The sequence below is a fragment of the Canis aureus genome, chromosome 19 (genome assembly GCF_053574225.1).
Source record: "Canis aureus isolate CA01 chromosome 19, VMU_Caureus_v.1.0, whole genome shotgun sequence".
Lineage (NCBI taxonomy): Eukaryota > Metazoa > Chordata > Mammalia > Carnivora > Canidae > Canis > Canis aureus.
In genome coordinates this window covers 47,938,771-47,965,873 of record NC_135629.1, presented here as the reverse complement: position 1 = coordinate 47,965,873, position 27,103 = coordinate 47,938,771, and the positions used below count along the sequence as shown (strand labels likewise).

Here is a 27,103-nt window from a genome sequence, read left to right as displayed (position 1 = left end):
CCCGGGCCCCGCGCGCAGGCGCACGCCATTCCTTCCTATGCCGATGGTGCCGCATACCAACAAACGAAGGAGAAAGAGATGGGACGGGAAGAGCTTTATTAGGCTCAGCTTCCAGCCTTGGGCACGCGGGTCCTGCCCGCCCGGGGCCCGGGTTACGGTGCGCCCCCGCCACCCTCCTCCTCGTCGTCGTCGGCCTCCACGTCGAGGCCCGGGATACCGCGGATCTGGCGCTGAAGCGCCCCGCCCAGCAGGGGCACGGCCTCCTCCTCCTCCTCCTCGGGGGGCGGTGGCGGTGGCGGAGACGCGGCCCCGGGGGCCGGCTCCGGGGGCACGGGGGGCTGCGCCGGCGCGCCCTCTGCACCCTCCGCGCCCCCTGCCGCTTCGACCAGCGCGCCCTCGTCCAGGGGGCCGCCCTCGGCCTCCTCCTGTTCCTTCTCTTCCTCGGGGCTATCGGTGAACGGGTTCTCACCCTGTGGGGAGGGAAGCGGACACTGAAGGGAGCGAGGGCCCGCGGGAGCCGGAGGCCGGGGGCCGGGGGCCGGGGCACCTCACCTTCAGATAGCGCTCCAGCTTCTTGCTGATGATTTTGTTGTTGAGGATGCTGCGGGCCACCATGAGCGAGGACTTCTTGGACTGCTCCATCATGAGCTGCAGGCAAGGCAGGCAGGGCTGGAGAGGCTGCTCTGGGCGCCAGAAAGCCCCCCTCCCACACGCCACTTAGATCTGCGGAGCCCTCCCAAACCCCTGGGCTCAGCACAGCCAAGCACTCTAACCACGTGATGTAGGTGTACAAGTGTACCTTGGGTACAAGCGTAGGGCCACTCTACAAGCACGGAGCTAAGACCTGATCTGATCTTTGCTCGAATGCTCCATTCTTCCACATCATACGTACTGTATGCAATTGATTAAAGACATATGTCTTTACAGCTGTACAGCAGAAATCTGATGTGCTTACATAAAAACTACAAACTGAACAAATTAGGAAACCTACTAAAAGCCAAAGTTGCAACCTATTATCAAGAAGCCAACTGCCCATACGCAAGGAACTCTTTAGAATCAACAGGGAGGATATGATCTGGAATACAAATGTCAAAGAGTACATTTAAGTGAAATACCTCCTTTTAACTCATAGAATTCCGAGGATGAAGAATTATACCCTAAATGGCAAGGGTGAAAAGAGGGTTCCTACCCTGACGGTGACAAGGTCAACTGTTTACTTTCTGGAAAGCAGTTTGATAAAATGTATCAAAATTAAGTTTGTCTCAAAAATTTGTCTCAGTAATTCTTTACAGGAATAAGAATCTATCCTAAGACTTGGAAACATTCATGCACATAGTTGCAGAAAAACTGGAAAACACCTAAAAGTTCTGTGTAGTTAAATAAATCATACATTCAAAAGAACAACATGCAGTCCTTAAAACAGGGCTCATTTCTGGGACCCCTGGGTGACTCAGTTGGTTAAACATCTGACTTCAGCTCAGGTCATGATCCTGGGATCTTGACCCATGTGGGACTTTGTGCTCGGCAGGGAGTCTCCCTCTATTTCTGCTCCTCCCCACCAATGGTGCATGCACTCTCAAATAAGATTTTATTTTAAAAATAGGGCTTATCTCCCTCTGTGTGCTGAGAAAGGCAGTATGCATAGCATGCCAGAGCCTTTTGTCTGGAAGGATTTACACTGAAATGCTAAGTGGTTTTCCTCAATGGTGGAAGTACAGACAAATCTCACTTTTGTCAGTATGAAGATAATCATATATAAAGCCACAAGCTGGAAGATGAAGGCTATTTCTGTTGGCATGGGGGAGCCCCACCCCCAGGAACCCTGCTGCCGCATCCCAGCCAACTCTTTATTATCATCCTGTCACTTGCTGTTTCTATTCTGTTTCCCCACCTTCACTTTTTCTTTACTCATTTTCTTTACTATTTGGGGAAAATAGGGATAGTCCTCATACATGCTTAAAATGAAACAAGTTAAAGATGCACAATTAGGATGCTAGGTCAGATCATTTCATCTGCAGCTCATCACTTGCCAACACATGATCCTCCTTCCTGTCAGCACAGAGATGTACATGCAACTCCCAAGGGAAGCCCACTTACAGGGTTTCCAGATTTTTGCTACAAGAACCAAACGCCACCAGAATAAACTTAAATACTTCCATGTTGGTGCTACCCAACAGGTTCCCCAAAGTGATGGTGTCTCAGTACTCTGCAAAAAAGTTGTAGTACGTTGTAGTAGTAAGTCGGGCTTCCTCCACCTGTATTAAAACAATGTACTTATCCTTTTGCCTCCTCAGCAGCATCAGATGTTCCCACTGTTGGGTACTTTTGCAGTTGAAGGAAAGAAAATAATGTATGCATCCTCTTGTGGCATTTCCCTGCCCACCAGCGAATCTCAGAGATCTGATACGCACATGGGGCCACCTGCCCAGCATTTCTAGGAGGTCATCTTCTCCACGACCTCTGGGTTTCCTGGCTTGCTCAGGAAGGCTTTCTGCAACCTCAAGGTAAACAATCTAAATTTTGCTCTTTTATTTTTCACATTTATTATTTCTGGAATTTAAATATATTGCAGGAGATTAAAGGTCCAGCTTTCTTGTTCAGAAATTTGTGAGATAAACTGCTTTCTCCATTAAATTGACATACAGGTCTATAATAATCCCTTCTCCACAAATCTGAAATCCAGAAGGAAAAAGTTTTCCCCTAAAACTCCATTGTGTTTTTGAGCCGTCTTTATTTATACCACTTATATAAGTCATTTGAGGCATTACTGATGGTTCGGCTATAAGTCACCTTCCCAGGTCCCACCTAGGGATGTTAGTGATCATCCTAGGGTTTCAGATAAGGAACCTGTGCTGACTTTGATAATTACTAAGTTCCAAAACATACTGGGAACCTTCATTAGACTCTATTCTGGTTCCACCACTGTATTACTATGCCAGTATCGCTCTTCATTTTTAATTGCAGTGGCTTTGAAAAAATATTTTATCTGCTAAACCAATTCCTTAAACTCAACTATCACTCTTTCTATAATTTTCTGGACTGTTGTTAGACTTTTAGTTCTACAACATAGGGCGGCCCAGGTGGCTCAGCGGTTTAGTGCCACCTTTGACCCAGGGCCTGATCCTAGAGACCTGGGATCGAGTCCCACATCAGGCTTCCTGCATGGATCCTGCTTCTCCCTCTGTCTGTGTCTCTGCCTCTCTCCCTGTGTCTCTCATGAATAAATAAATAAAATCTTTAAAATAATAATTATTCTACAACATAAACTTTAAATCAATTTCTCCAGTCCTCCTCCCCAGAATATGATGGGAACCCCCATGAACTATCCACATTAATATAAGGAGATGTAGTGTTTGTTTTGCTCTGCTATTAAGTCTCTATGAAGCACACCATATATTCCTTTATTCATTGAAGTCTTGTTTCCTATCCTTGGAGTTTAAGATCCATACCTTTCTTCTTAAATCTATAGTCCTAGTTATTTTATATACTTTGTGGTTATTTGTGAGTATATTTTCCCCCATTTTCATTTCTAACTGGGTTATTACCAGAATGGAAGCTATTGCTTTCTGGATATTATCTTGAATTCCACCCTTTATCAAATACTGTTATTAACACCATTTTGTTGGAATCATTCAGCTCTTCTAAGAATATAATTTGCATATAAAGTTTCCTTTCTAGCATTTCATACAAATACTGTTGCTATTTTTTTTTCTTTTTCTTTTTTTTTTTTAAGATTTTACCTATTTGAGGGAGAGAAAGAGAGTGTGAGTGCACACAAGCCAGAGGCAGAGGAAGAGAGAGAAGCAGATTCCCTGCTGAGCTTGAAGCCCAATGCAGGGCTCTATCCCAGGACCCTGCGATCATGACCTGAGCCAAAGGCAGACACCTAACCGCTGAGCCACCCAGGCATCCCTAAAAGTTTTATTTATAAGTAACCTCTACACCCAACATGGAGTTTGAACTCAACCCCGAGATCAAGAATTAGAAGCTCAATGGAGCCAGCCAAGCACCCCTACTTAGCACTTTTATTCTTTAATAATAGAATGTATGGTTTCTTTGTTTCTTTTTTAAGCTTTTATTTATTTATTCATGAGAGAGAGGGAGAGAGAGGCAGACACAAGCAGAGGGAGAAGCAGGCTCCATGCAAGGAGCCCGATGTGGGACTTGATCCCGGGACTCCGGGTTCATGCCCTGAGCCAAACTCAACGGTTGAAGCCACCCAGGCGTCCCAAAATGTATGGTTTCATTTTGGCATTATCCTTATCCGATTATTGGAACTAAGGTTAAAAAAAAAAATCTTCCTTAAAACACAACAGAAGATAGACTTCCAGTATGACAACTTGAGAAGTTACATGGACCTGCCCCCTGGTGAAACTGATAAAAGACTATAGAAGAACACAACCCTTTAAAAGTCAAGGGAAAAGGTCCTAAGGACATACAGCAAATGAAGAAACACTGAGCAAGGAAAAGCTACTAAAACTCAGTAAAGATTGTGAGTTGTGGTTAAAATATGACCTGTTGCTTCCCTGCCTTCCCCAGCTCAGTGATGGAAAACCCCATTCCAGATGTTGCAGCAAGAATACAGGGCTCCGACTCTTCCCAGAAGGATGGAAGAGTTCAGCAGTTCTCATCTAGCCCCTAGCTACCTGCTGCTAAAGTTAGGTTCTAGGAAGGTTCAGCTCAGAGGTGGGGGTTCCCTTCTTTTCTCCTGTCCCCAGACTTCTGGAATGGAGACTTTGCTGAGAATACCAGGTTTCATACTGCTCTTCCTCTGGCTTATTCATAAAGCAGAGGTCTCATGCCTTGGGAGAGGCAAACCAAACCAAGATAGGAGGTTATAGCTAACGACCCCTCTCCCGAATATCTCCTAAAGCAGCAGATGCTCAGGAATAAGCATTCTATAGTCCCCAGCCCAGCTCCAGAGCACAGGCTTAGTTTTTACCCAGGCACAAGCCTTAAAAGTGAGTTTCTAAATCTTTCCAGAAGAAATCACTTTATTCGAAAGAATGTAACGAAGTTCAAAACAGAGGGCTCTCTCAAAGCAGTGGAGGGTGTGGGGAAAGCCAATTAAAAGAAGACTAGTAGATTTGATACCAACATAAACTAAACCATCCGCTGCCCTCCTTACCAGAGACCAGTAAAACAGCTAAGAACCTCTAGGGCTCAGAACTCTTAAACAATGACCTCAAAAATAATCCTATAAAAAGAGCCTGGATTTAATTGATTGGATCAGATTAGAGAGCAATTTAATGCCTCAAGGCATTGCTGAAAACAAGACAGCAATCAGCCAACAATTTATGCAGTTTATAATAGTTTAAGTGTAGTCTGGAAAAGAAAAAGAGAACCTTCTCAAAACCACTGTTATCCCAGGCTGGCTGTGCATTTGCCTTGCCCATGGCTTCCTCTTCCAAGGCACCCTAGCAAAGGCTTCACATTGTAGGGATGAAAGAGACTTCAAAAAAATAATTTGACTAAACAAACAAATACAGGAATAAGACTGGGGTGGAAAGAAGGAAAAGGCATGATCATGACACTTTTTCATCAAATACAGAATATCAGTAAAGAGACAAATTATGAAAAACAAAAATAAGTAAGTCTTGGAGCTAGAAAGTACAACTGAAATGAAAAATGCACTAGATGGGGTTGATGGTAGATTTGAACTGGCAGAAGAATTTGAGAATCTATAGATTGGTAGAGATATGATCTGAAAAACAGAACAAAGGAAGAAAAATATTCTCAGATAACCTTGGGACATCACTAGATGACCCGACATATGCATAATGGTAACACCAGAAGAGGAACAAGTTGCAGAAAAAAAATATATGAAGAAAAAATACATACAAACTTGCTAAATCTGATGAATAACTTTAACCTAGAGATCCAACAAGATCAACAAACTCCAAGTAAAATAAATACAAAGAGATCCACAAAAAGACTTATCATAATGCTAAAAGCCAAAGACAAGGGAAAAATCTTGAAAGCATCAAAAGAAAAATTAATCATCACTTAAAAGAGAATCCCAATAAGGCTAAAGGTTGGCTCCTTATGAGAAACAAGGCCAGAAAGCAGCAAAATAACTTATTTACAACATTCGGGGTGCCTGGGTAGCTCAGCTGGTTAAGCATCTGCCTTTAGCTCAGATCATCCTGGGGTCCTGGGATAGAGCTCAGCAGGGAGCATGCTTCTCCCTCGCCCTCTGCTGTTCCCCCTGCTTGTGTTCTCTCTCTTTCAAATAAAAGTCTTTAAAGAAAAAGTGTCACCAAGACTTCTATGCCTAGCAAAGCTATCTTTCAAAAATGAGGTGAAATAAATACATTCCACAATCAAGAATACCTGAGAGAGGGCAGCCCGGGTGGCTCAGCGGTTTAGCACTGCCTTCAGCCCGGGGCCTGATTCTGGAGTCTGGGGAATCGAGTCTCACATCAGGCTCCCTGCACGGAGCCTGCTTCTCCCTCTGCCTCTGCCCCTTCCCCCGCCCCCTCGCTCTCTGTGTCTCTCATGAACAAATAAATAAAATCTTAAAAAAAAAAAAAAAAAAGAATACCTGAGAGAGTATGCTTCCATACCTTGTAAGAAATACCAAAGGAAGTTCTTCAGGCTGAAAACAAGTAATGCCAGACAGTAATGTGAATCCACGTGAAAGACAACAAAGGTAATTATATAAGAGACACTATAAATATGCAGTTCTTTGCCAGTCTTCTCAACTGACTGAAAGGAAGTTGTACAGAGCAATACACACACACACACTCTTGTACTGTTTGGCCTATAACATAGAAATATAACATGTTTGCCAATAACAGCACAAAGGTGGGGGGACTATAGCTGTATTGAACTGGTAAGGAAATGAATACAGGTGGTAACTTAAATCCACAGGAAAAACCCAAATGAAGAGAACCAAAAATGAGAAATAAGAAGGCTAAGATAACAGAAGCTAGAAGCTAGGAATATAAAATTGCTCTTTCTTCTGTCAGCTTCCTTAAAAGATGTAAAATTACATAAAGTAGTTATGATCCTGATTATACTATTGCCTTTTTGTTATTGGGATTATAACACATACAGATAAAAATTGTAGCAGCAATAACACAAAAACCTCCTATGTAAAAAGAGGTATATAGGAGTAACTCAATCCCACTGCAATTAAGTTGTTAAATCTGAAGATTCTGAGAAGTTAATATATGTAAGGTAAGGTCTAGAGAAACCACTCAGAAAATAATGCCCAAAAATGTAGTGCGTGTGTGTGCGCACGTACACACATGCACGCGCACACAAAACATTAAGGAAATTAAAATGTTACACTACAAAATTAAAACAGTAAAGAGGGAATAGAACAAGAGATGTAAATTCAACAATCTCAGTAATAACATTAAATGTGAATGGACAAGTGATCCAATCAAAAGAGAGTCAAACTGGATTAAAAAAAAAAAAAAAAAAGATGAGCTCAAAAGATCCAAATTAAAAGAGCTAAAACTTATAAAACTCTTATGAGAAACACAAGGATAAATCTTTGTGACCCTGGATTTAACAATGGATTCTCAGTGATGGCACCCCAAGCACAAGCTAACAAACGAAATAAACTGGACTTTATCACAATGAAACTTTTGTACTGTAGACACATCAAGAAGGTGAGAAATCAACCCACAGGTTGGGAGAAAATGTTTGTAAATCATAGATCTGATAAGGGATTTGTGTCTAGAATACACAAAAAACTTGTTTTCAAGATTTTATTTATTTAGGAGAGGGAGAAAGAGAATGCACAAGCATGTGTGCATGGCGGGAGGGGCAGAAAGGGGAAGGGAAAGAGGGAGAAGGAGACAATCTCAAGCAGACTCCCACTGAACATGGAGCCCAACTCAGAGCTTGATCTCACAACTGAGATCATGACCTGAGCTGAAACCAGATCAGGAGTTGGGACACTTAACAGACTGAGCCAGCCAGGTACCCCTAAAACATATAAAAAACTCTTTAACTCAAAAAGACCATACAATTAAAAAACAAATACAGGATCTTAATAGACATTTCTCCAACTCCAAGGACATAGACAAATGGCCAACAAACCCATTAAAAGATGCTCAACATCATGGTCATTAGGGAAATTCAAATAAAAAATAAACAGTGGATACCACTTCATACCCACTAAGAAGGCTAGAATGAGAAAGTCATAAAATCAGTGCTAGAGAGGTGTGGAGAAGTCGGAATCTGCACACTACTGCTGATGGGAATATAAAACAGTGCAGACACTCAGGCAGTTAAGCAGAGTTACTACTGGATCCAGACATTCCACACCTAGACTGGTACCCAAGAGAAATAAAAACATATGCCCACACAAAAACGTGTACACAAACATTCAAATGCTTATAATAGCATAATTCACAATAGCCAAAAGTTGAAAACAATCCAAATGCCTAAACTAATAAACTGCTAGACCAAACGTGGTACATCCAGGCAAGAGCGTAAGATTAGGCCATACAAAGGAATGAAGTTCTGACACATGTTACCTGGATGAACCTTGGAAACATGCTGAGTGGAAGAAGCTGATTATAGAAGAGACCATGTATTATGTGACTCCATTTATGTGAAATGCTCAGAATGAGCAAATATGCAGAGACAAACAACTGGTTAGTGGTTGCCTCAGGTAGGGGAAGCATGGGGCAGAGTTGGGGAGTGATAGCTAAAGGGCATGGGTTTCTCTGAAGTGATAAAAATGTTTTATAATTGATTGTGGTGATGGCTGCACAACTAACATACTAAAAACTACTGCACTGTATGGCTTAAATGGGTGAACTATATGCTATAAATTATATCTCAAACGGTGACCGAAAATAATAATTAGAAGCTTTCCATTCATATCTATAGTCTGGAATCTTTAAAAATACAGTATTTAAGTTGTACTCAAATCTCTGTAAATAATAACTTCCGGTGCTTTCTAACTTGCAAGTATCTTCTGTCTTTTGTCACCTAAGGAATCCCTCTATTAACAGCTATGGCTTTTTCTTTTTTCAAACTTTTTCTAGGATCAATTTTGAATTTATGTTTTACTGGCTATCACTCACTTCACCTGATTTTCCACATTTTGATACCATGCACCATCCATCCTCTGCAGTCTGCTCTATTCCTACCCCGTTTATCAGCTCCCAGTTCCAGAAACTGGTGTTGGCAAGATCCCCACAAGATTTCCCACTGTTGACAATCAGTGCACCAAGATCAGAGATGAATTTGATGGCCATGGACAAAGGTTGAAAAATGCTATTTCAACTACACTCCCCAGACTGCTATAATCTGCACATAAATCCCCTCCACCTCCTTCAGGGTCATGGCAGTCAAGCCTCTCCAGGCCTAGACCTGGTCCTGGACCTCTCAGCTCTACTGCCCAGCCCCGTCCACCCCGAGTAGACCTCTAACAGCCACCTTCAGCCTAGTGGGTCACCCCTCAATCAAAACACACCTTCCCTGGCTTCTTTGCTAGGCATTGAGGATACACTGGAAAATGCAACCGAGTTTGTTCATCTTCTTGCCAGACTTGTTCCTTTCCCTGTACCATATCCCTACCCCCTTATCTTAGCAGCTGCTCTGTCCACCTTGGTCCCCAAGCCAGAAGCCTGAGACATCCCAGACTCCTGGTCTCCTGGTCACTTCCTTAAACAGACCCTCTGTCCAGCCTTTCTCATCACTCCCAAAGTGAGGGCCCTCCTGTATCTTGGTACTGCAGCAGTGCCTTGTGCGCTTCCTGCCACTACCCATCTCACTCCACACCAGGTGCCATATCAGCTCTAAACCCCTTAGTGCTCGGCTTAAAAAACTGCCAACAGGACTGAGCCCAGCCCTTCAGCCCAGGCCCCATGAACCCCTCCTCTAGCAACACTCACCCTGTATAATTCTTATTGGGTTTCTGAACCTATTTGGCTAGTGGCTCCTATGCACAACACAGAAGTCCCCGTATCTCACAGCCTTAAGATCCAATTCTAATGCCACCCTCTCCCAGGCAGAGTTCCCATTTCCCTCCCCTTGCCCTGCACCTGCACTGAATACACTGTCAGAAATGTCTATGTCGGCCTGCCCCACCACATCTCCTGCAGTACCTCATGGGCAGAGGTCATAACCCCAGGACCTTCCCAAGTCAATCCACAGGATGGTAGAAGGACACTGGTGGCCACTCACCCTGCGGTTCCGGTTGTGATCCATGGTCTTGAGGTGCTTCTGGATGATCCCAAACTGCATGGGAATGAAGAGGTCACAGGCTGCACAGTGGGCTGCCTCTACCTTCTTCACAAAATGCTCCATGGCAATTTCTGCAGGGGGGAGAAGGAGGGTCACCACGAGTTCCAGGTGCCTGAGACAGACCCAGCAGTTTAGGGAAACCACCAGACCAGCTCCTCACCTCACCCTGCCATTTCCACGTGGGCCTGAGGCTGTTCTCACTGACCCTCCCTGGGGGAACAGAGGGGTGTCGTGACCCCACTCTGAAAACCAGAGGAGGGCAGGCTGAGTCTCTGCCTGCTTGGAGTGGAATGGAACCTACTCACCTTGGGTAAGATCCTGGTCTCTGTAGATCTGCTGGATCAGACCATCAAGGTCCTCCACGGTTTTCCGGAGTTCCTCTGTCTTCTTGGTCTTATTGGCGACATATTCCTGCCGAAGATACCGAGGTTTGTGCAGGCTGCTCTGTGTTCCTAGGGTTCTGAGCAGCTCAGAGCAGCCATGCTGCTGCGCCAAGGCTCACCTGCAGAAAGTCAGCCGTCTGCCTGGGGAGCTTGGTGCCTACATATTTAAAGTGCTCCTTATGGAACTTGCTATCGAGGTGGCTGGTCATCTCCTCCTCATAGAAGGTCCGGTATTTGCAGAGAGAACACACAAACTGGATCCTGCCACAGGAAAGAAATGCGGGGCTGAGGCCTCGATGGTCTCAGGGAGCAGTGCTGCCGCCTCACCCAACCCAGCTGCGAGCCCTGAAACAGGCCTTGCTCACGGGCCTCTGAAGTGCGGTCCCGGCAGGGGGACAGGCTAGGACCAGTGGGGCTGGGAGCAGAGGGACAGAAAGTCTGCAGGCTGCAGTTACTGCAACGTGGGGGACATGGGAGGAACGCTTCCTTCCCAGACAGGAGGCTGAAACCTGAGGCAGCAGCTGCTGCCACAGGCAAGGAGTCGCTGGAAGGCTGCCGGTGGGCCTCTCTACCAAGGCTGGGCACGAGTGTGTGCATTTGGCCCAGCTGGGGACCGAAAGGAAGGATGCCCTGGCGTGAGCCAGGTGGCCCTGAGGTGCAGAGTGGAGTACGCAGTCCCGAGGCAGGGCCCGAAAAGGTGCTGCATCTTCCTTCTGGGTCTGGGGGACCGAAAGGCCCAGCCCATCCTCTGCTCAGAATGCTTGGGGGTGGTGTCGGGAGGGATGGGAGGCAAGCAGGCCTGGGCTCCTGCTGCCTCATCTTCCTCTTCCAAGAAGAGACCAGTCTGAGCTGGAAGGAGGACGCCCGCCTGGCCTGCCAGAGGGCAGCCTGGAGTCACCTGAGCGAGGTGCTCTGTCTGGGCCTGGTGTCCACAGCAGAAGCCCGGGGTCTGGGGCCTGGGCTGGAGCAGGCCGCCGTGGCAAGGGGCGGAGGAGGCCAGCCGCCACCGAGGCCTCGGGGCGGGTCCCTACCTCTGCCGGACGTCCTTATCTGGGCCACGGGGTCAGCTTTGTCTGGAGAGCCCAGGGGCCGGGCGCCGGCGAGGCTGAGGAAGGTCCAGCAAGAGCAAGAGTCTGAGGCGGAGGAGGAGGAGGCAAGCGCCAGTGCGGGAGCCCTGAGGGCAGACAGACCCGACCAAGGGGCGTGAAGGGCTCAGCCGCAGACAGGCCCGGCCTGACAGGGCCGGCGGGCAGGGCAGAGGGCAGGCCCGAGGCTGCCACAGCCCACAGGTGCTGCCATCTCTCCTGGGCGCGGCGGCGGCCTCTTGGCAGCTAGCTGGGGTGGCACAGGCGCCTTGGACCTTGAGTCTCTGTTGAGTTGGCCCCCTCCCGCAGGGGCATCAGGCCCCCAGTGCACCTCGGGGCTCGTGCGCCGAGTGACCTAGCGCTGGAGCTTCTGGGCAACGGTGCCGAGCAGTCGGGTCTCAGGTCAAAGACGCTAGCGGTCGCCAGGCGGCCGCAGTGGGGCGGGGAAGAGTCAGGCCTTGGGAGCTGGGCCTGGCGGGAAGCAGGGTCCATGCACGGCCGAGCAGGTGGCAGCTCCCGAGGGAGGCCAGAGGGCGGCGAGGCGGCAGAGCTATGGCCCTGCTCTCCAGGCGGCAGCCCCAGAGCGAGGCAGAGGCAAAGGAGTGGAGGGAAGCTGGTTACCTTTCTACCATGCGGTCTCTCTGCCGCTTTTTCTGCTTGTCCTGGCTCTTCTTGCCTGCCTGCAACTTGCGCTTGATCTGGCCACTATCATCCTGGATGCTCAGGGCCCCTGTGAAAACAGAGGAGGAGCACAGTCACTGGCTTGGTTCCACCAGGTCGGGGCAGGCCCTGGGGCCTCTGGCTGGATCACCCGCCTTCTACTCCAGACAGTCCATTCTGAAAGCAGCCGTCTGAACAAGGACTCTGGCCATGAGCAGGGCTGGGCACCCTGGCCTGGGCCATTTTGAGCCTAGGTCCTGAAGAGGAGAGGAACAGGCTGACCCCACCGCTCTCCAGAACACCCATACTCTGCTGTGGGCCACAGGGAGGCTGGAAGGTAAACAGAAGCCATCTCGGAGGGGACACTGACACAGGTTCAGAGGGGCCAGGTAGCGGGATGCAGAGAGGCCATGGCTGAGGCCTACGTGCAGCCCGCAGAGGTAAAGAACCCAAAGCTCACAAAGCTTAGCCCACCCCCCACGGCGCACCGCGGCAACAGTGGGCTGAGGCTGGATTCGCTGTTAGGTACCTGCTGGCGCTCATCACTCAGGTAGGGGGACACGGACTCCCAACAGGGGCTGGAGAAGCACTAAGGGAGAGGACACGCAAACCAGAGCCGTAAAAACTGCGAGGGTCCCAGCTTGGACACCAGCCACCGAGGACTTGGAAGTGTGCACTACTGAAGGCCCTGAGGGCAAGGAGGATGCCTGTGCTTCCCGCCAACTCTTTTGCTTGCTGCCCCCACCAGAAAGTAAAACCAATGTGCTAGGCAGGGGCCAATGCCACCCATAGCCTGTCTGGGAAGAATGGTGGAGGTAGTGGGGATGGGAAGGAGGCAGAGGAACAGAAGCCCCCTGCCAGCACCTGCCCAGCCCCACAAGGGAGGGCCCATACTGGCTACATTTCTGTCTCAGCCCTGCCCTCAGCTGGGTCCCTCCAACTGGGAGCGCATGGAAGAGCCTCCCCAGCACCCAGGCCACTTAGAAGACTTACCCTTTTCTGCATCCTCTTTGCCGTCTTCTTTGCCTTCTTCTTTTCCCTCTTCGTCTTCTCCTTCCTAGGATACCATTTGAAAAACCCCACATTAAAGTGTTTACAGTTGTTTATAATGGCTCTGAATGATAAGGCCCTGCTAAGTGCCAGGCACTGGGCCAAGAGCCTTCCCCCCTCAACAGCAGCCCTCACATAGGGGGTTCATTCTACCATTTTCCGGGAAAGAAACCTGGCTTCCAGCTGGGTGGCCTGCTTGCAGCCTGTACTGTTTCCACCAGACCTCCACCTCCCTGTGCTGGGTACATGTGCATGACCAGGATGGCCCATGGCTCCTGGGGAGCACCCTGCTCTGTGGCACAGGGGCTCAGCCAGCCTACCCTCCTCCCCAGGCCCCGCCCACTGGCAACACATGGAGGAGCCCAGCCACTTACTGCTCTGGAGCCCTTCTCCACAGCCTCAGTGCCTTCAGTGCCCTCTGCAGCTTCCCCCTCGGTGCCCTCATCTGGAAAAGAAGAGGAGACAAGCTCAGCCTGGGAGCCCCATGGGGTAGGGGGAGGGAAGCAGCAGCCTACTGCCCAGCTCACCATTGTCTGAATCACTATTATCTGAGCAGTCCGTCCGGGTGGCTTTACTGTCTGGTTCATCAGGACTGCCGCACTGCTTTCTCTTCTTCTTCTTGGTCTGGGGTTGGAAAGAGGGAGCTGGGTCAGGGCAGGTGGCTCCATGCCCCTTGCTCCACCCAGTCAGGGGCAAGGAGGGATGAGAGGTCTCCTCCACTCACCCGGAAGTCGGCTGTGGTCCAGGTCTTCCAGGTCCGCCTCATCTGCTTCATGCCATTGCCAAACCCGAAGCCAAAGCGGGAGCCACCTGGGAAGGTGCCCCCGCCTCGCATGCCCTGGAACATGCTGTACTCAGGGATGATGTTCTGAGAGAAGAGGGAGGGCAGCCGGGAGGCACCAGGCATGCACTGGCCCCGGGCCCCCATGGGGTCTTCCCACATGCGCCCATAGCCCGAGGCCATCGGCCGGCCACTCCTGGAGTCCCGGGCCCAGCCCTGAGCCCGTGGGCCAAAGGTGTCGCCGCCACGCATGCGGAACTGGTCACGGTAGGCATCGTACTGGCCCTCGTAGGCCATTTCCATCTCGGGGTCAAGTTCGCCATAGTCGTAGCCTGACCGGTATAGGTCGCGCTCGCTCAGAATGGCCCTCGAGTCACAGGCCTCATAGGAATCATATCTGCAGAAGCAGGTGGCAACCATCAGGGACGCCCTCAGGTCCCACTACCCTTGGGTGGAGCCTACTGTTCCTGTCTATCCCCAAAGCTCCCAGTTCTGGGGACAGGAAGTCCTACTCCAGCACCTACACCACCCTGTCAGAGACGCTCAATGTTCAGGAATGCCAATAAAAAGGCCTCTCAGGAGCCTCTGCACCAGCTAGGGGACTCAAAGAAAAGCTGACAATAGGGTGGAAAAGGTCTCAGAGTGCATCAGCCTCAGCCCTTCGGAAGTATGTACATATCTATGGTAGCCAAAATGCGCAAGGCTATTCTTCAGGGGCAGAGCCAAGCACTCCAGCTGTCCTGTGGCATATGGGCAGTCAAGCATACAAATGCCTGTCCAACTGGGATAATGATGCCCACAAGAAACCCTGTGCTGGTTTCATCTCTTTTGGCTGAGGGAACTTCGAATCTCCCAAAGGCCTTCACCACCCAACAGGCGAAGGGAAACAAACTGCAGAGTGCTTCCCAGGAAAGTCACTGAGTTTGCCCAGGGACTAGAGAAAAAGCTCTATCACATTGAACCCTCCATAGCAACTGGGAAGGCAGGCCAAACTTCCCTCCCAGGAGAAAGAGAGCACTGCAGAAAGCTCTTCTAACCGTGGACGCAGCCCACATACCCCTAGTCCCTAAACCCACACATCTTACAGGCACAGGGGCCCCTCCTGGCAAAGCCGGGCAGCCAAGAAGTGCCAGCAGCTGTGGGAGAAGTAGCTAGCACTACCTAGTTGTCACTCCCTCCCTCACCCCTGCTCCCCAGTTCTAGGCTATGGCAAGAAGGTACACAGGCAACTGGCACCAGCAGCGACACGGTCCACACAGCCACTGAGCCAAAAGCCAAGAAGCCAAGCCCCTCCTGCCTTAAGTAGCCTCAGCTTTGAGTGCAGTGGCTGCCAAGCATGGGGTATGTCTGGGGATCCCCACCTTTTTACTTGCTACAGTGTCAATGCATACATGTTCCTTTGGCAGCCTCTGCCCCCCAGTGGCCCTAGGACCTCATCTGAACCCAGCAGTGCCTGGCTTGACTCATCCTTACTCTCTGCTCTCTTTTCATCTGTCAGCTAGAGCCATTAGACTGCTCCACACCACCATGTGCTATCCTCACTGAAACCTCTCGCTAGGGCACAAGGACTTCTGAGCCAGTACCAGTTTAGACAGTGACAACAAATGCCCACAGCATGATGCTGTGGAATAAGGCAGATCTAGGTGGCAGGCCCAGCTCCACCAGCTATTCCTGGGTGCCTTCAGGCAAGAGTGTGACCTCTTGTGCTTCAAGAATGAGGACAAGAGTTCCTCACAAAGGTGCTTTTGAGGCTCAACAGGCACACATTCGTCAAGCTCAGAAGAGTGGCCTGGAAGTGTCCAAATTTTCTCTCTTATGTGGGGATAGCCCAGCTTGCTGTGGTCAGCCCTAAAGGCTCATCATCCTGTTTCATGCCCAGGCCAATCTGTCCTGTCCCAACACTGTGTGGGATACAAAGTCTCATGGGAATTCCAAATGGCTGTCTCCAGAGAGAGGGGCCACTTAACCGTCTGGTCCTGAGAAGAGCCATTCAGAGGACATAGTGAAGCCGGCCCAGTTGGAACTTGTTCTTCCCCCTATAAGCTGGGGGGAGACTGGACACCAGGCAATTGCAAAGGGCAGGGAGGGGGCCCAGGCCAGAGAAGGGAAGCATAGCAGACCCTGAGCAGTCTTTAGGAGCCCCCAGCAGCAAAGCAAGGGGAGAGGCAGCAGACACAGGAGGCAGGTCAGAGAGGGAGGTGCCAGCAGGCAGCAAGCGTGCCAGCAAAGCCTCAGCCCCTGGGCAGACACCCACTCACCTTTCTCCACCTGAGCCGTACATGCCTCCTTGTATCATGTCTGTCTCCAAGTGTGGCACCATATCTAAGCGCTGGTTAATTCTGGACAAAACGGAATCGGCACTGGCGCTACTCGCAGCACTAGGGTTTGCATTTGTGTCAGAGCTAGGCATTTCCCAAGAGTTTGAAGTGGCCATACCATACCCATAGTTGGTGGTGTTATCCTGGCCATAGCCATAGCCATAACCATAGTTCTCGTAGCCTGCAAGGAGAAACACAGAGACAGACGGACAGAGATGGCAGGGACAGGTAGAGGAGAGGCAGAGGTAGAGAGACAAACAGAGAAACAAAAACATCTGCTGTCACAGAGACAAGCTGGGGACCCTAGCCACCTGAGGCTGAGTGGGGTCCTAACCACAGGACCTCCTGTCAAAGAGTAGCTGGCCCCAGAGTAACCGGGGCCCCCAAAGGCACCTCCCAATGCTCTGGGCAAGCCAAGCAGTGGCAGAAACACACAACCAGTCCAATCCCAAGGGAGAGAACAATAATCATGGGAATACTTGCCTCTGTTAGTCCCAGAGTTCCAAGTTCCATATCCTATAAAAAGTAAAAACTCAATTACACCTACAATTGATTATAATACAAAAGCTTAATTCAAGTACAAATGAAGGCTATGATTCCCAGTATCTGACTGGTGACAGAAGAGCGAACCTCCCCTGAGAAGCCTTGAGCTTAAGAGCACTCCATAGATGACCCAGGCCCTGCCCTGCCCTGGTGCTCGAACTTCTGTGGCTCTGACCATCTGCTACTAAAGGGGCCTTCCCTTGCCAACACTGCCAGCTGAGGAATTTGGCTCTCCTACTCCTCTCCTGAGGAGCCAGAATTAGATTACCCCCACTTCCCGCTAACCACCAATCAGAGGAAGAGGAGAATGGGTTCTGGTGCCTCACACAGACTGCGTACAAAAAGTACAGCACAGAGCTCACATCTACTCTGAAAACCATGTCACTCATATCACCCAAAAAAAGCCATCACAGAGAAACTGACCATCCTAGTTCCCTAAGTATATGCCTTAACAAGCAAGGCTACCAAACCCTTGGATCTCATGTGTGTGCTATGCTGAAACACACCCACAGAGGTAAGGACAATTCCCATCTTGAGAAAACAATCTGGAACATAGATTAAATATGCTCTGGATTTTATCACAGCACATAAGAAAAAAATTCATTCCTTCAGGAACACAAAGCCATTAAGAACTGACGAACTGCAAAGCCAAGTGGGCATTTCAACTCAAGCAAACATGGTTCCTCCAGGGAAGTCCACCAGAACTCTCCCAGTTCCAATCTCCAGTGAGATTCCAGAGTTGTCTTTTATTCTGTATTGTCTCTACCCCGCAGACACACAGGACCTGCTCATCCCAGGGCAGAGATCAAAGCTCAGTGAGAAGGCGGCATGATGAACGGCAGAGTCCAGCCACAGAAGAGCAGGAGTGTATAAATTTGAAAAGATGGACAATAGGGCCAGGCCGAGGTCCTACACTTGGTTCCTCCTTGATCCAGCACATGAACAGAATGAGGAGGTGGAAACTTCAATGACCATTACATTTCATGCACCAGAGAGCTCACAGAGCAAAACTCCTCTTGGTTGGGAAATCAAAGCAGAGGCTTCCCATTGGTTCATTTATTCAGCAATTGTCATCCTGAGCACACAAGAGCAGAGGCTGGTGGTACTGGGCAATGCTCAAGCCTGGAGCACCGTCTATTAGAGATGCTTCTAACTAGAAAGTGGCAAGGGACAGCCAGCAGCAGCAGCCACGTAAGGGAGGAGAGGCAAAGGAGTTCTGACAGGTGAGAAGAGAGGCTGGCAGAGACCAGGGAATACTACACACACAGCCCTGGCAGCTAACAAGAGTCTGGTCACATGGATGTCTGCACCAGGACAGTGGGCACTAGCTATTCAAAAGGAAACAGGAGGGATCCCTGGATGGCGCAGCGGTTTAGCGCCTGCCTGTGGCCCAGGGCGCGATCCTGGAGACCCAGGATCGAATCCCACGTCGGGCTCCTGGTGCATGGAGCCTGCTTCTCCCTCTGCCTGTGTCTCTGCCTCTCTCTCTCTCTCTCTCTCTCTCTCTCTCTCTGTGTGTGTGACTATCATAAATAAATTTAAAAAAAAATTAAAAATAAATAAATAAATAAAGATTTAAAAACAAAACCAAACAAAACAAAAGGAAACAGGACAGGGAAGCAAAGGCAGAGCTGCTGGGGCTGTGCTCATGAGGCCTATATACGGTCCTCCAGGGCTTTAGCTGCCAAAAATCTGCCAGAACAGAGCAAGGAGGCACAAAGAAAGAAGCAGGAATGGGTGCTAAACTCTATAAACACAAGGACAGGCAAGTGGACAGGTAGGTGATGGTCTTGAAACAGGACTTGGAAAGCACTCTCCATATGCTGGCTGCTATGTCCAGAAGAACCCAGACTCCTGGAAGAGTTTCCCAGCCAGGTCCCTTCAAGGGGAAATTTTTGTCTACACTATGAGGCCTGGGGAGTCCCAAGATGGGCCCCTTCCAACAGAACAACAGAGCTCACTTTCACCTTCAGAGGGGGATGAGACTAGTGTTGACATAGGGAATTTTAGGGACATATTTTTTTTCTAATAAGAGAAAGACAACAGAAGAAGAGAAAAGTAGATGGTCACAGCAAACAAAAGGTATAGAACAAAAATATAAAACAATGTAAACATGCAACTTCAAGGAAATTATAATCTACCTTCTCAGTGACATACTTCATAAAGGCATCAAAAAAGAATCCATTAAGCCTCTGTAGAACAAGGAAATGCTTCTAGCCGTAGGCAAATAAATCAGGATACACAATTCTATCTACCTTTAAATTATTCAACTACTTAAACCAGGAATGCTGACAAAAGTATTAAAATGGTGGGATCACAGTTGACTGTTTCCCAAAATGTTATTTAAATGTTGTTATATTGGGGGAAAAAAAGTTGTTATATTGCTCTTATAATTTAAGCCAGAAGGAAATATAAAAAATATAAAATTGTCTTTACTCTTTCAGATTACCACCTACATAAAAAACAACAACAACAACAACAAAAAAACCACAACTCTACGAGTTACAAGAATAATCAAGCTTAGCAAGGTTTATTAGTAGGCCGATATATATATAAAAGTCAACCCAGGGGATGCCTGGGTGGTTCAGCGGTTGAGCCCATCTGCCTTTGGCTCAGGGCGTGATCCTGGAGTACCAGGATCAAGTCCCACATCGGGCTCCCTGCATGGAGCTTGCTTCTCCCTCTATGTCTCTGCCTCTCTCTCTCTCTGGGTCTCTCATGAATAAATAAAATCTTTTTTAAAAAATCAAAAAAATAAAAATAAATTGAATGTCATTGTATTGATGGATCAGAAAACTTAATATCGTTAGTATGTTAATTCTTCCAAACAAATCTATAGATTCAAGGCCAATGGACTCAAAATCTCAGCAGGAATTCTTAAAGAAATTGACAAACTGATTCTAAAAATTTATATGCCAAAAAAAGGGGAACTAAAATATCCAAGTCAATTCTGGAAAAAGAATAAAGCTGGAGAACTTCAATTAACTGACTTCATGACTCATTATGTAGTAATCAAGATGGGCTGGTACTGGAGGACATTCAGATACACAGGTGACCAGAATTAGAGTCCAAAAACAGACCGCCCCACATACAGTTCAAACTGATTTTCAACCAAGTTGAAAAAAGAACATTGACCTATACTGCACACTCTATAGAGATACTAACTCAAAATGAATCACAGAACAGATGTAAAACATAAAACTAGGAGGCACCTGAAAGAAAACTCAGAAGACAATCTTGGTGACCTGGAGTCAGGCAAAAATTTCTTAGATGTGACCCCCAAATCACCATATACTAAAAAGAAAAAAAAGATTGATAAATAAGACGTCTTCAAAATGAAGAACTTGTGTTCTTTGAAAGATACTACTGATGAGAATAGACAAGCTACAGGCTGTGAGAAAAGATTTGCAAATGGCACATCTGCTAAAATGCTCCTACCCAGACTATGTAAACCAGAGGGAAAAGAATACAAAAAAGCTGTGTAACCTGGGACTACAGTTTGGTTAGAAGGGATGAGGCAGACAGGGCGGGATAGGGAAGCCATACACACCAAGTTTCTACTTGTTTAGGAAGTATCGGATACCTCCTTACTCAATTTCAGAACATTTTAAGTCTCCTTCTCCCCCTGGGACTAGTTGTAAATACTTCAGGAAGCTTACAACCATTTATTCAGCGACTCCTGAGATAATGCCATGGTGTAGGCCCAGTCTCTCCCCAGACCCTAGTAGTACAACAAATTCTCCATCTGAGCAAGCAAAGTATTATCCTTATTAATTCCAAAGAGGGCTCTTCATGAGGTCACAGACCACACGGTCACAGATCACAGAAAGACTAGCATTTATTGGCAGGCGGTTAGAGGTTGCCAGAACATACCAAGAGAACATCTATGGATTCTGTCGAGTGGCTACTTCTGAGTTAAAGATTTAATGCATCTGACCGTGACTGAAAAATCAATTGGACATTTCCCCTCTATCCTGTGTGAGAAGCCCACTGGCTTGAGATGGTCTGACTGATGGTCTCTAAAAACCCTGCTAGACCCAGGGAGGTAGCCTCTCTTACTTACAGGTCCCACACAGTAGAAGCTAAATTGATGGCTTGGTTTCTGCTCAGACCAATCCTCTGGACTTTGATTGGCCACTCTCCTTCCCAGGCCCTCAAGGGGATTTTCTGAGGCCAGACCTTTGTCACAGACCATATGCACTTCCAACAAGATGTTCCAGGATCAAAGGAATCAATCATTTACAGTTCCAAGAACTCCAGCTTGCTCAGTAAGCAGACATCTTTCTCATTACTGCCTCCAAGGGAAGTACTAGCCATTCCACTGGTCCACCACACCGCTGTCTTTAAGATTGCATTTGGACCAGCAGACAGTGAGAGCAGAGTCAAAGGCAACTAAAATACCAGCTTGCTCTGCCATTAGAAGGCAGAGTATTCACCCTCTGGTTCCCCGGGGGCCCACACTTACCATAATCACAGGTGGGCTGAGCGCTCGTGTCTGAGTAGGTCGACTGCAAAGTGGTTTCAGATCCCTGGACAAAGCCTAAATATATGCACAGTGTGGTTAATTTCCCAAAACAAGGCACATGGAGATGACCTAAGACTGCCCTTCAGTGTAAACTGGCTGGCAGTCCCTCCCCTCAATGGAAAGCCTCCAAGAACTACAGCTTCTCAACACTTTAATTATACCTCCAGAACATATTAGCCAATTAAAAAACAGGCTATATTTAACTTGCTACATTAGAAGACCTGGATAAAAATGTTCAAACATTTTAAACCAATATTCAGTTTCAATAAATGAGTACCCAAATTATTCAGTTAAATGAGGAAAATACTTATATCAAATGACAGAAAGGCGAGTGGCCTCCAATTCAAACAAGGATGGAGATTGGTTCCGAACAATGTTGAGGCAAATAATACCCCTTCCCTTCCCCCAAATCTGAAACTGAAACTGCTTTGTATTTTTTAGTTTTCTCACAAAAACCGTGTACATTACGATTACCTCTCGAAAGCAATTACTTGGGGTGAGCATGTTTTCACCGAATATTATACATAGTATGCATATTATTTCCTATTTTCTCAATTCTCAAAACTATTTCTCAATTTAAAATGAATTGGTACCAAGTAAGGAAAACCTGAACCTCTATCAGAAACTTTTGCTCTTAAATGATGAATCCTGACACTATCTTTATTTTTTTTTATAATAAATTTATTTTTTATTGGTGTTCAATTTACCAACATACAGAATAACACCCAGTGCTTATCCCGTCAAGTACACTATCTTTAAAATTGCATTTACAGGGCAGCCGGGTGGCTCAGCGGTTTAGCACCGCCTTCAGCCCAGGGCGTGATCCTGGAGTCGGGGAATTGAGTCCCTAGTCGGTCTCCCTGTGTGGAGCTTGCTTCTCCCTCTTCCTCTCCCCTCTGTGTCTCTCATGAATAAATAAAAAATCTTAAAAAAAAATAAAATTACATTTACAAATATTTTAAATGATTTACCCCTAGCACTGAAACTACATACCGTAAGAGGCAATTATTTGCTTATTCTCATCAGATTCAATTCATGACCTAAAAATTAAAGCCAGTGCCTTTAATGCTTTTTTTCAACAAAAGTATACACCAAATGCTTCCCCTGGGGTAGGCATTCACATGTTGACAGTCTCTCTAGCTCCTCTCTTAGGACCACAGCAACAAAGATGACCATAACAGCAGCCAACACTGAACAAGTGTTTCCCCTGCAGGGTGCTAAGAGCTTTATCTGCATTATTTTACTTCATCCTCAACACAGCCAACAAAGGGGACAGGGCCAAGATCCCTTACCCTGTAATTCCCAAGTCCAAAAAGTCTGAAAACCAAGTGTTCTCCTCATATGTGGTGCCAACACTCAATGTGGGGCAAAAGTGACCTGTGAGGACAATTAGGATTTTTCTTTACCCAACATGGTATAGAAATAATACATTTAATTACAGGGTGCTGCCCTTGACCCCAGTGGGGGCGTTGTGGAATGCCCTCTCAAGCTAGAATTCCAAAATATACCCAGCTCCAAGGGTTTCTTTTTTTTTTCTTTTTTTTTTTTTTTTTTTTTTTTTTTTTTGCTCCAAGGGTTTCAAGTAAAGAACAGCAGAGCCACACTGTCTTTACTTCTCAGAGGAGGGGTCAGAGACTGAGGCACTGGGGAAGGAGGAAGATAAAAGTACCCACACTAACCTTTTTTACCTTCCCTAATTAAAGAGGGTACATTATAATGGACTCCCTAAGGGACCCAGGACCTTCCCAAGAGGTCCGCATCTGAAATACTGAATGCATGCTTTGGATGATTCACTTTGAGGAGGCCCAACAGTGTAAAAATCTGTACCCTACACCTACCTTCTCCACTGTTTGCTCAACTAGCTTCCGGAAACCTGTTTGTTCAGTAACACAGCCACCAGCAAAATGGCTCCAGCCTTTAGGTAACCTGGCTTATACACGTTTGCGGCTGCAGCTGGAACCACCACACCCTGCCAGGAATACTAACTGGAACACAACAGAAGAGCTACAGAGCAAGAGATCTAGGTCTATTGAGAGGGGCCCTCGTTCTTCCCTGAGAAAAAAAGAAAGACAATCCACTAAACCTTCAGAGATCAATGGCAACCTCTGCTCTAGTTCTGTCCTCTCCATGTTAACATTTTGTTCCACAATACTGTCTGTCTCTAGAACAGGAAGTTATGCTTCAATTGTGAATAAATTCTTGTCTGGTTCATGAATCCTTCTCTTTTTGGTTTGATTTACCAGCCTGATCAGCTCTGGGTGAAAAAATAAGTGTTTGCCCCTATAAAGCTAAGTCAGACCATGGATTTATGATAATTACACATCATGATCCCTCCTTCCCTCTTGGTCTGTAAAAGACTGTGACATCTTTTCACTCAAAAATACAGAAAACTTCTCCATTTTCTTCTTTTTCTTCTTCTTCTTCTTTTTTTTTTTTTTTGAAAGGGAATCCTTTGAAGAAATGACTAAAGTGATTAAAAACTAGAGGACAACTGGAATGAGGTTAGGTTGACTCCAACCTCTACCATTTGGTGGTAACCAGCCTCCAAGATGGCTTCTACTCATTCTTGCCTCCTGAAATTGCTGTCCCTTCCCAAACTAACAGAGGTAGCAGTGTAACCAATAAGATTGCAGAAATAACTCAGTAGGACTTTTAAGGCTTCTGCCTTGCTCTCTGTTAGATCATCCACTCTGGGGACAACCAGCCACCATGCTGTAAGGACCTGCAAGCCCACATGGTTAGGAACCCAAAGCTAGCATCAACCTGCCAGCCATGTGAGTTAAGAGTCATCTTGGAGATGGATCCTTTAGCCTCGATCAAGCCTTCAGATAACTACAGTCCCAACTGACATCCAAAATGTAACTGCACGAGACATCCCAAGCCAGAACCATTCAGCTAAACTACTTACATATTACCTACACACACACACACACACAAAAAAAAAAAACCTGTGAAATCAATGTTCTTATAAAAGGTTTGGTAGCATCTAAGGGCCTGATTTTAGATTTTTCTGTCCTGTTTTTCTATTGCTCCCATCCTTCCCTGTGGTGTCAGAGATGGAGTCCCCTTCCCTGAGTACACATAAAGTGACTGGGTTCAAAAGCTGGACAAATTATCGAAAAAATTACTTATTTTAATCACCTCCCATGCTTAATAATAATGGTAACATTTGCTTCAAGTCCTCCAGAACTCCTTTTTTTTTTTCCTTTTTTTTCAGAACTCCTTCTTAAAGGCAAATTGTTTGAAATGTGACTTAAGGGACGTCTGGTGGCTCAGTTAGTTAAATGTCAGCCTTCAACTCAGGTCATGATCCCAGGGTCCTGAGACAGAGCCCTGCATTGGGCTCCCTGCATTGGGCTCCCTGCTCTGCGGGGAGCTTGCTTCTCCCTCTCCCTCTGCTCCTGCTCCCCTTGCTTGTGCTTTCTTTCTCTGTCAAATAAATAAATAATCTTAAAACAAACAAACCCAACAACATATAAAGCAAACAGTGAAACGTGACTTAAATTTTTTTTTTCTTTAGTGGTCTGCTTCTTAAAAGGGAAAGACAATATAAAGCTGCTGTGGTTTTTAGTTGATTAAGATCAAGGAAAAAGTAATCATTACCTCATTATCATGGCTCCCTCAGGAAACCAAGAATTAAAGCCTACAGGTCTGGAGTTGAAATTCAGACCTGGCCACTAACTCAGTCTCCTTGTCCATAAATATAAATGCTCCATTATTAAGCTACTCTATAGCACCCAACCATTCACCTTGTCCCCCACCCCCCACCCCAGCAGTTCTGCTCCTAAAACCAAAGAACTATCTTCCAGTGCTCAGTAAGACTTGGTGAAAAGGGTTACATCTCAATTCCAGAGATGTCAGCGACTACCCTAGTGACTTTCCTTCTGAACCAGAAAGCTACAGAAAGACCGGGGCAAGGTTGTCCAACTTTGGTACTACTGATATTCTGGGCTGGATAATTTATTTGTGGTGGGGGCTGCCCTGTGCATTAGAGGATGTTTAGCAGTATTTCTGGCCTCTATCCACTGGATGATGGTAGCAACTCCACTCCCAGAGGTGACAAACAGAAGCATCTCCAAACATTGTCAAATGTACTGGGGGGCGGAGGTGGAGGGAAGAAGAATCAATCACCCTTGGTTGAGAACCACCGGCCTAAGGAATGGCTCCTTGAAAAACTAGGATTCTTGCCAAGCTCCTCACCTGGGGGCCAGAGGAGGGAGGCCTGGCATCACTTCCCTGCTGAGGCCAACATAAAGCAGCCTAAGGAACAGCCCCAAAGGCTCCAGTTCCATCGTCAGACCCCAACATTCCAAGCAGAATGTAGGTAACCCAGCAACCATACCTGCTCAAGCCTAATACTCCCGTCAAATGGGGAGGCCTCGTCTATGGCCCCGGGGCTGAGAAGCTTCCTGTGTTACTGCCAAGGCAGACGCGTGCTTTCAAATTCCCCCACAAGCGTCCAAGCATAGCCCAGGGCCCCCTCTTTGATCTCATCACCCACCTTCCCCTTTGCTCAAATCCCACTGGCCTCGCTAGCTGATCTAACCTGACGGCGGTTTCTGCTCCTGGGCCTGTATGTCGATGGCCTCGCGGGTTAGATATCCTTAACCCCTTCAGCCCATTCAGGTCTCTGATTCAAATGTCACCTTTATACGTTGATCCCACTCACCCCCACCCCACCACTGCCCCCGAGCAAGCCCCTCGGCGTCAGATCGCCGGGGAATACATCCTACGTTCATTGGTTTCCCGGCTAAGGTCCGCCCCTAAGCTGCTAGAGGATTTCCTGCCCATGTCTCCGTGCCTGTTCAGCACCTGACACCATGACTGCGACAGATGGTGAATGAATTAATGGAGAGGCCGGTCATTCCTCGCAAGGCTCACGCTCGGCCCCTCGGATCCCCCGCTCCTCGCCCGGCGCCTCTCCCGGCCTGGGGCAGACAAAGGGGCCGGGAGGTGGGCAGCTACGCATTCCGCAGGGAAACTGCGCGGGGGAGGCTGCGGCAATGGCGACGGCAGCCCAGCCCTGTGACCCGTGTGTCGGGCCGAGGCCTGAACAACGGCGACCTGGGGCGTCTAGGTCCGAGGCCGGGCCAAGCGGGGAGGCGATGGGCGCAGAGAACGCAGGTGCGCAGGCGGGGCCCTCGGACACAGGCGCGAGGGCAGGACCTCGGGCAGCGGCGGGCCGGGACGCGAGGCCAGGAGCACAGAGAACTGAGGCGCCAAGGCGTGAGCCGGGGGAACCAGAGGCGACGGGCCCGCGGCGCCATTTTGTGACCGCAGAGAGGGCAGCGTCCAGGCCCCGGGGAGCTGAGGGCGAGCCCGCTGTGGCTCTGGCGCATCCCTGTCCTTCCCCCGCCGAAGCCCAACCCCTACCCTGCGGGCCCACCTGTGTAGCTCATGGTGGCAGCGAACACTGCACCCGAGGACTCAGGCAGCTGTCCGACACGTCCGACGCCGGGGTAGCGGCGACAATCCCCGGGGCCCCTTCTAACACAACCGAGCCCCACCCCCCGCCCCCATTGGCTCGCGTCGGACTCTGGCTT

At 48.0% G+C, this 27,103-nt stretch overlaps 1 protein-coding gene across 5 annotated transcripts; it reads right to left on the bottom strand.

Moving 5' to 3' along the window:
* Positions 1 to 79: 79 nt before the first annotated feature.
* AKAP8L (A-kinase anchoring protein 8 like) lies at positions 80 to 27,103 on the bottom strand. Of its 5 annotated transcripts, none has more exons than XM_077859600.1 (15): positions 26,947 to 27,103; positions 21,501 to 21,575; positions 16,976 to 17,008; positions 16,616 to 16,673; positions 16,433 to 16,513; positions 14,118 to 14,571; positions 13,921 to 14,017; positions 13,768 to 13,838; positions 13,337 to 13,400; positions 12,305 to 12,413; positions 10,718 to 10,859; positions 10,521 to 10,626; positions 10,156 to 10,286; positions 553 to 648; positions 80 to 470 (listed from the first exon to the last, which is right to left on the bottom strand). In XM_077859600.1, exons 1-15 carry the CDS (start codon positions 26,957 to 26,959, stop codon positions 153 to 155), a joined length of 1,848 nt encoding a protein of 615 aa, XP_077715726.1. In that variant the 5' UTR covers positions 26,960 to 27,103; the 3' UTR covers positions 80 to 152. The 5 variants fall into 5 exon arrangements, 4 of the variants coding, with proteins under 4 accessions (XP_077715726.1, XP_077715725.1, XP_077715727.1 ...); XR_013358079.1 differs by adding an exon at positions 6,567 to 6,598 and having other exon boundaries at positions 417 to 470; positions 16,433 to 16,673; XM_077859599.1 differs by having other exon boundaries at positions 16,433 to 16,673.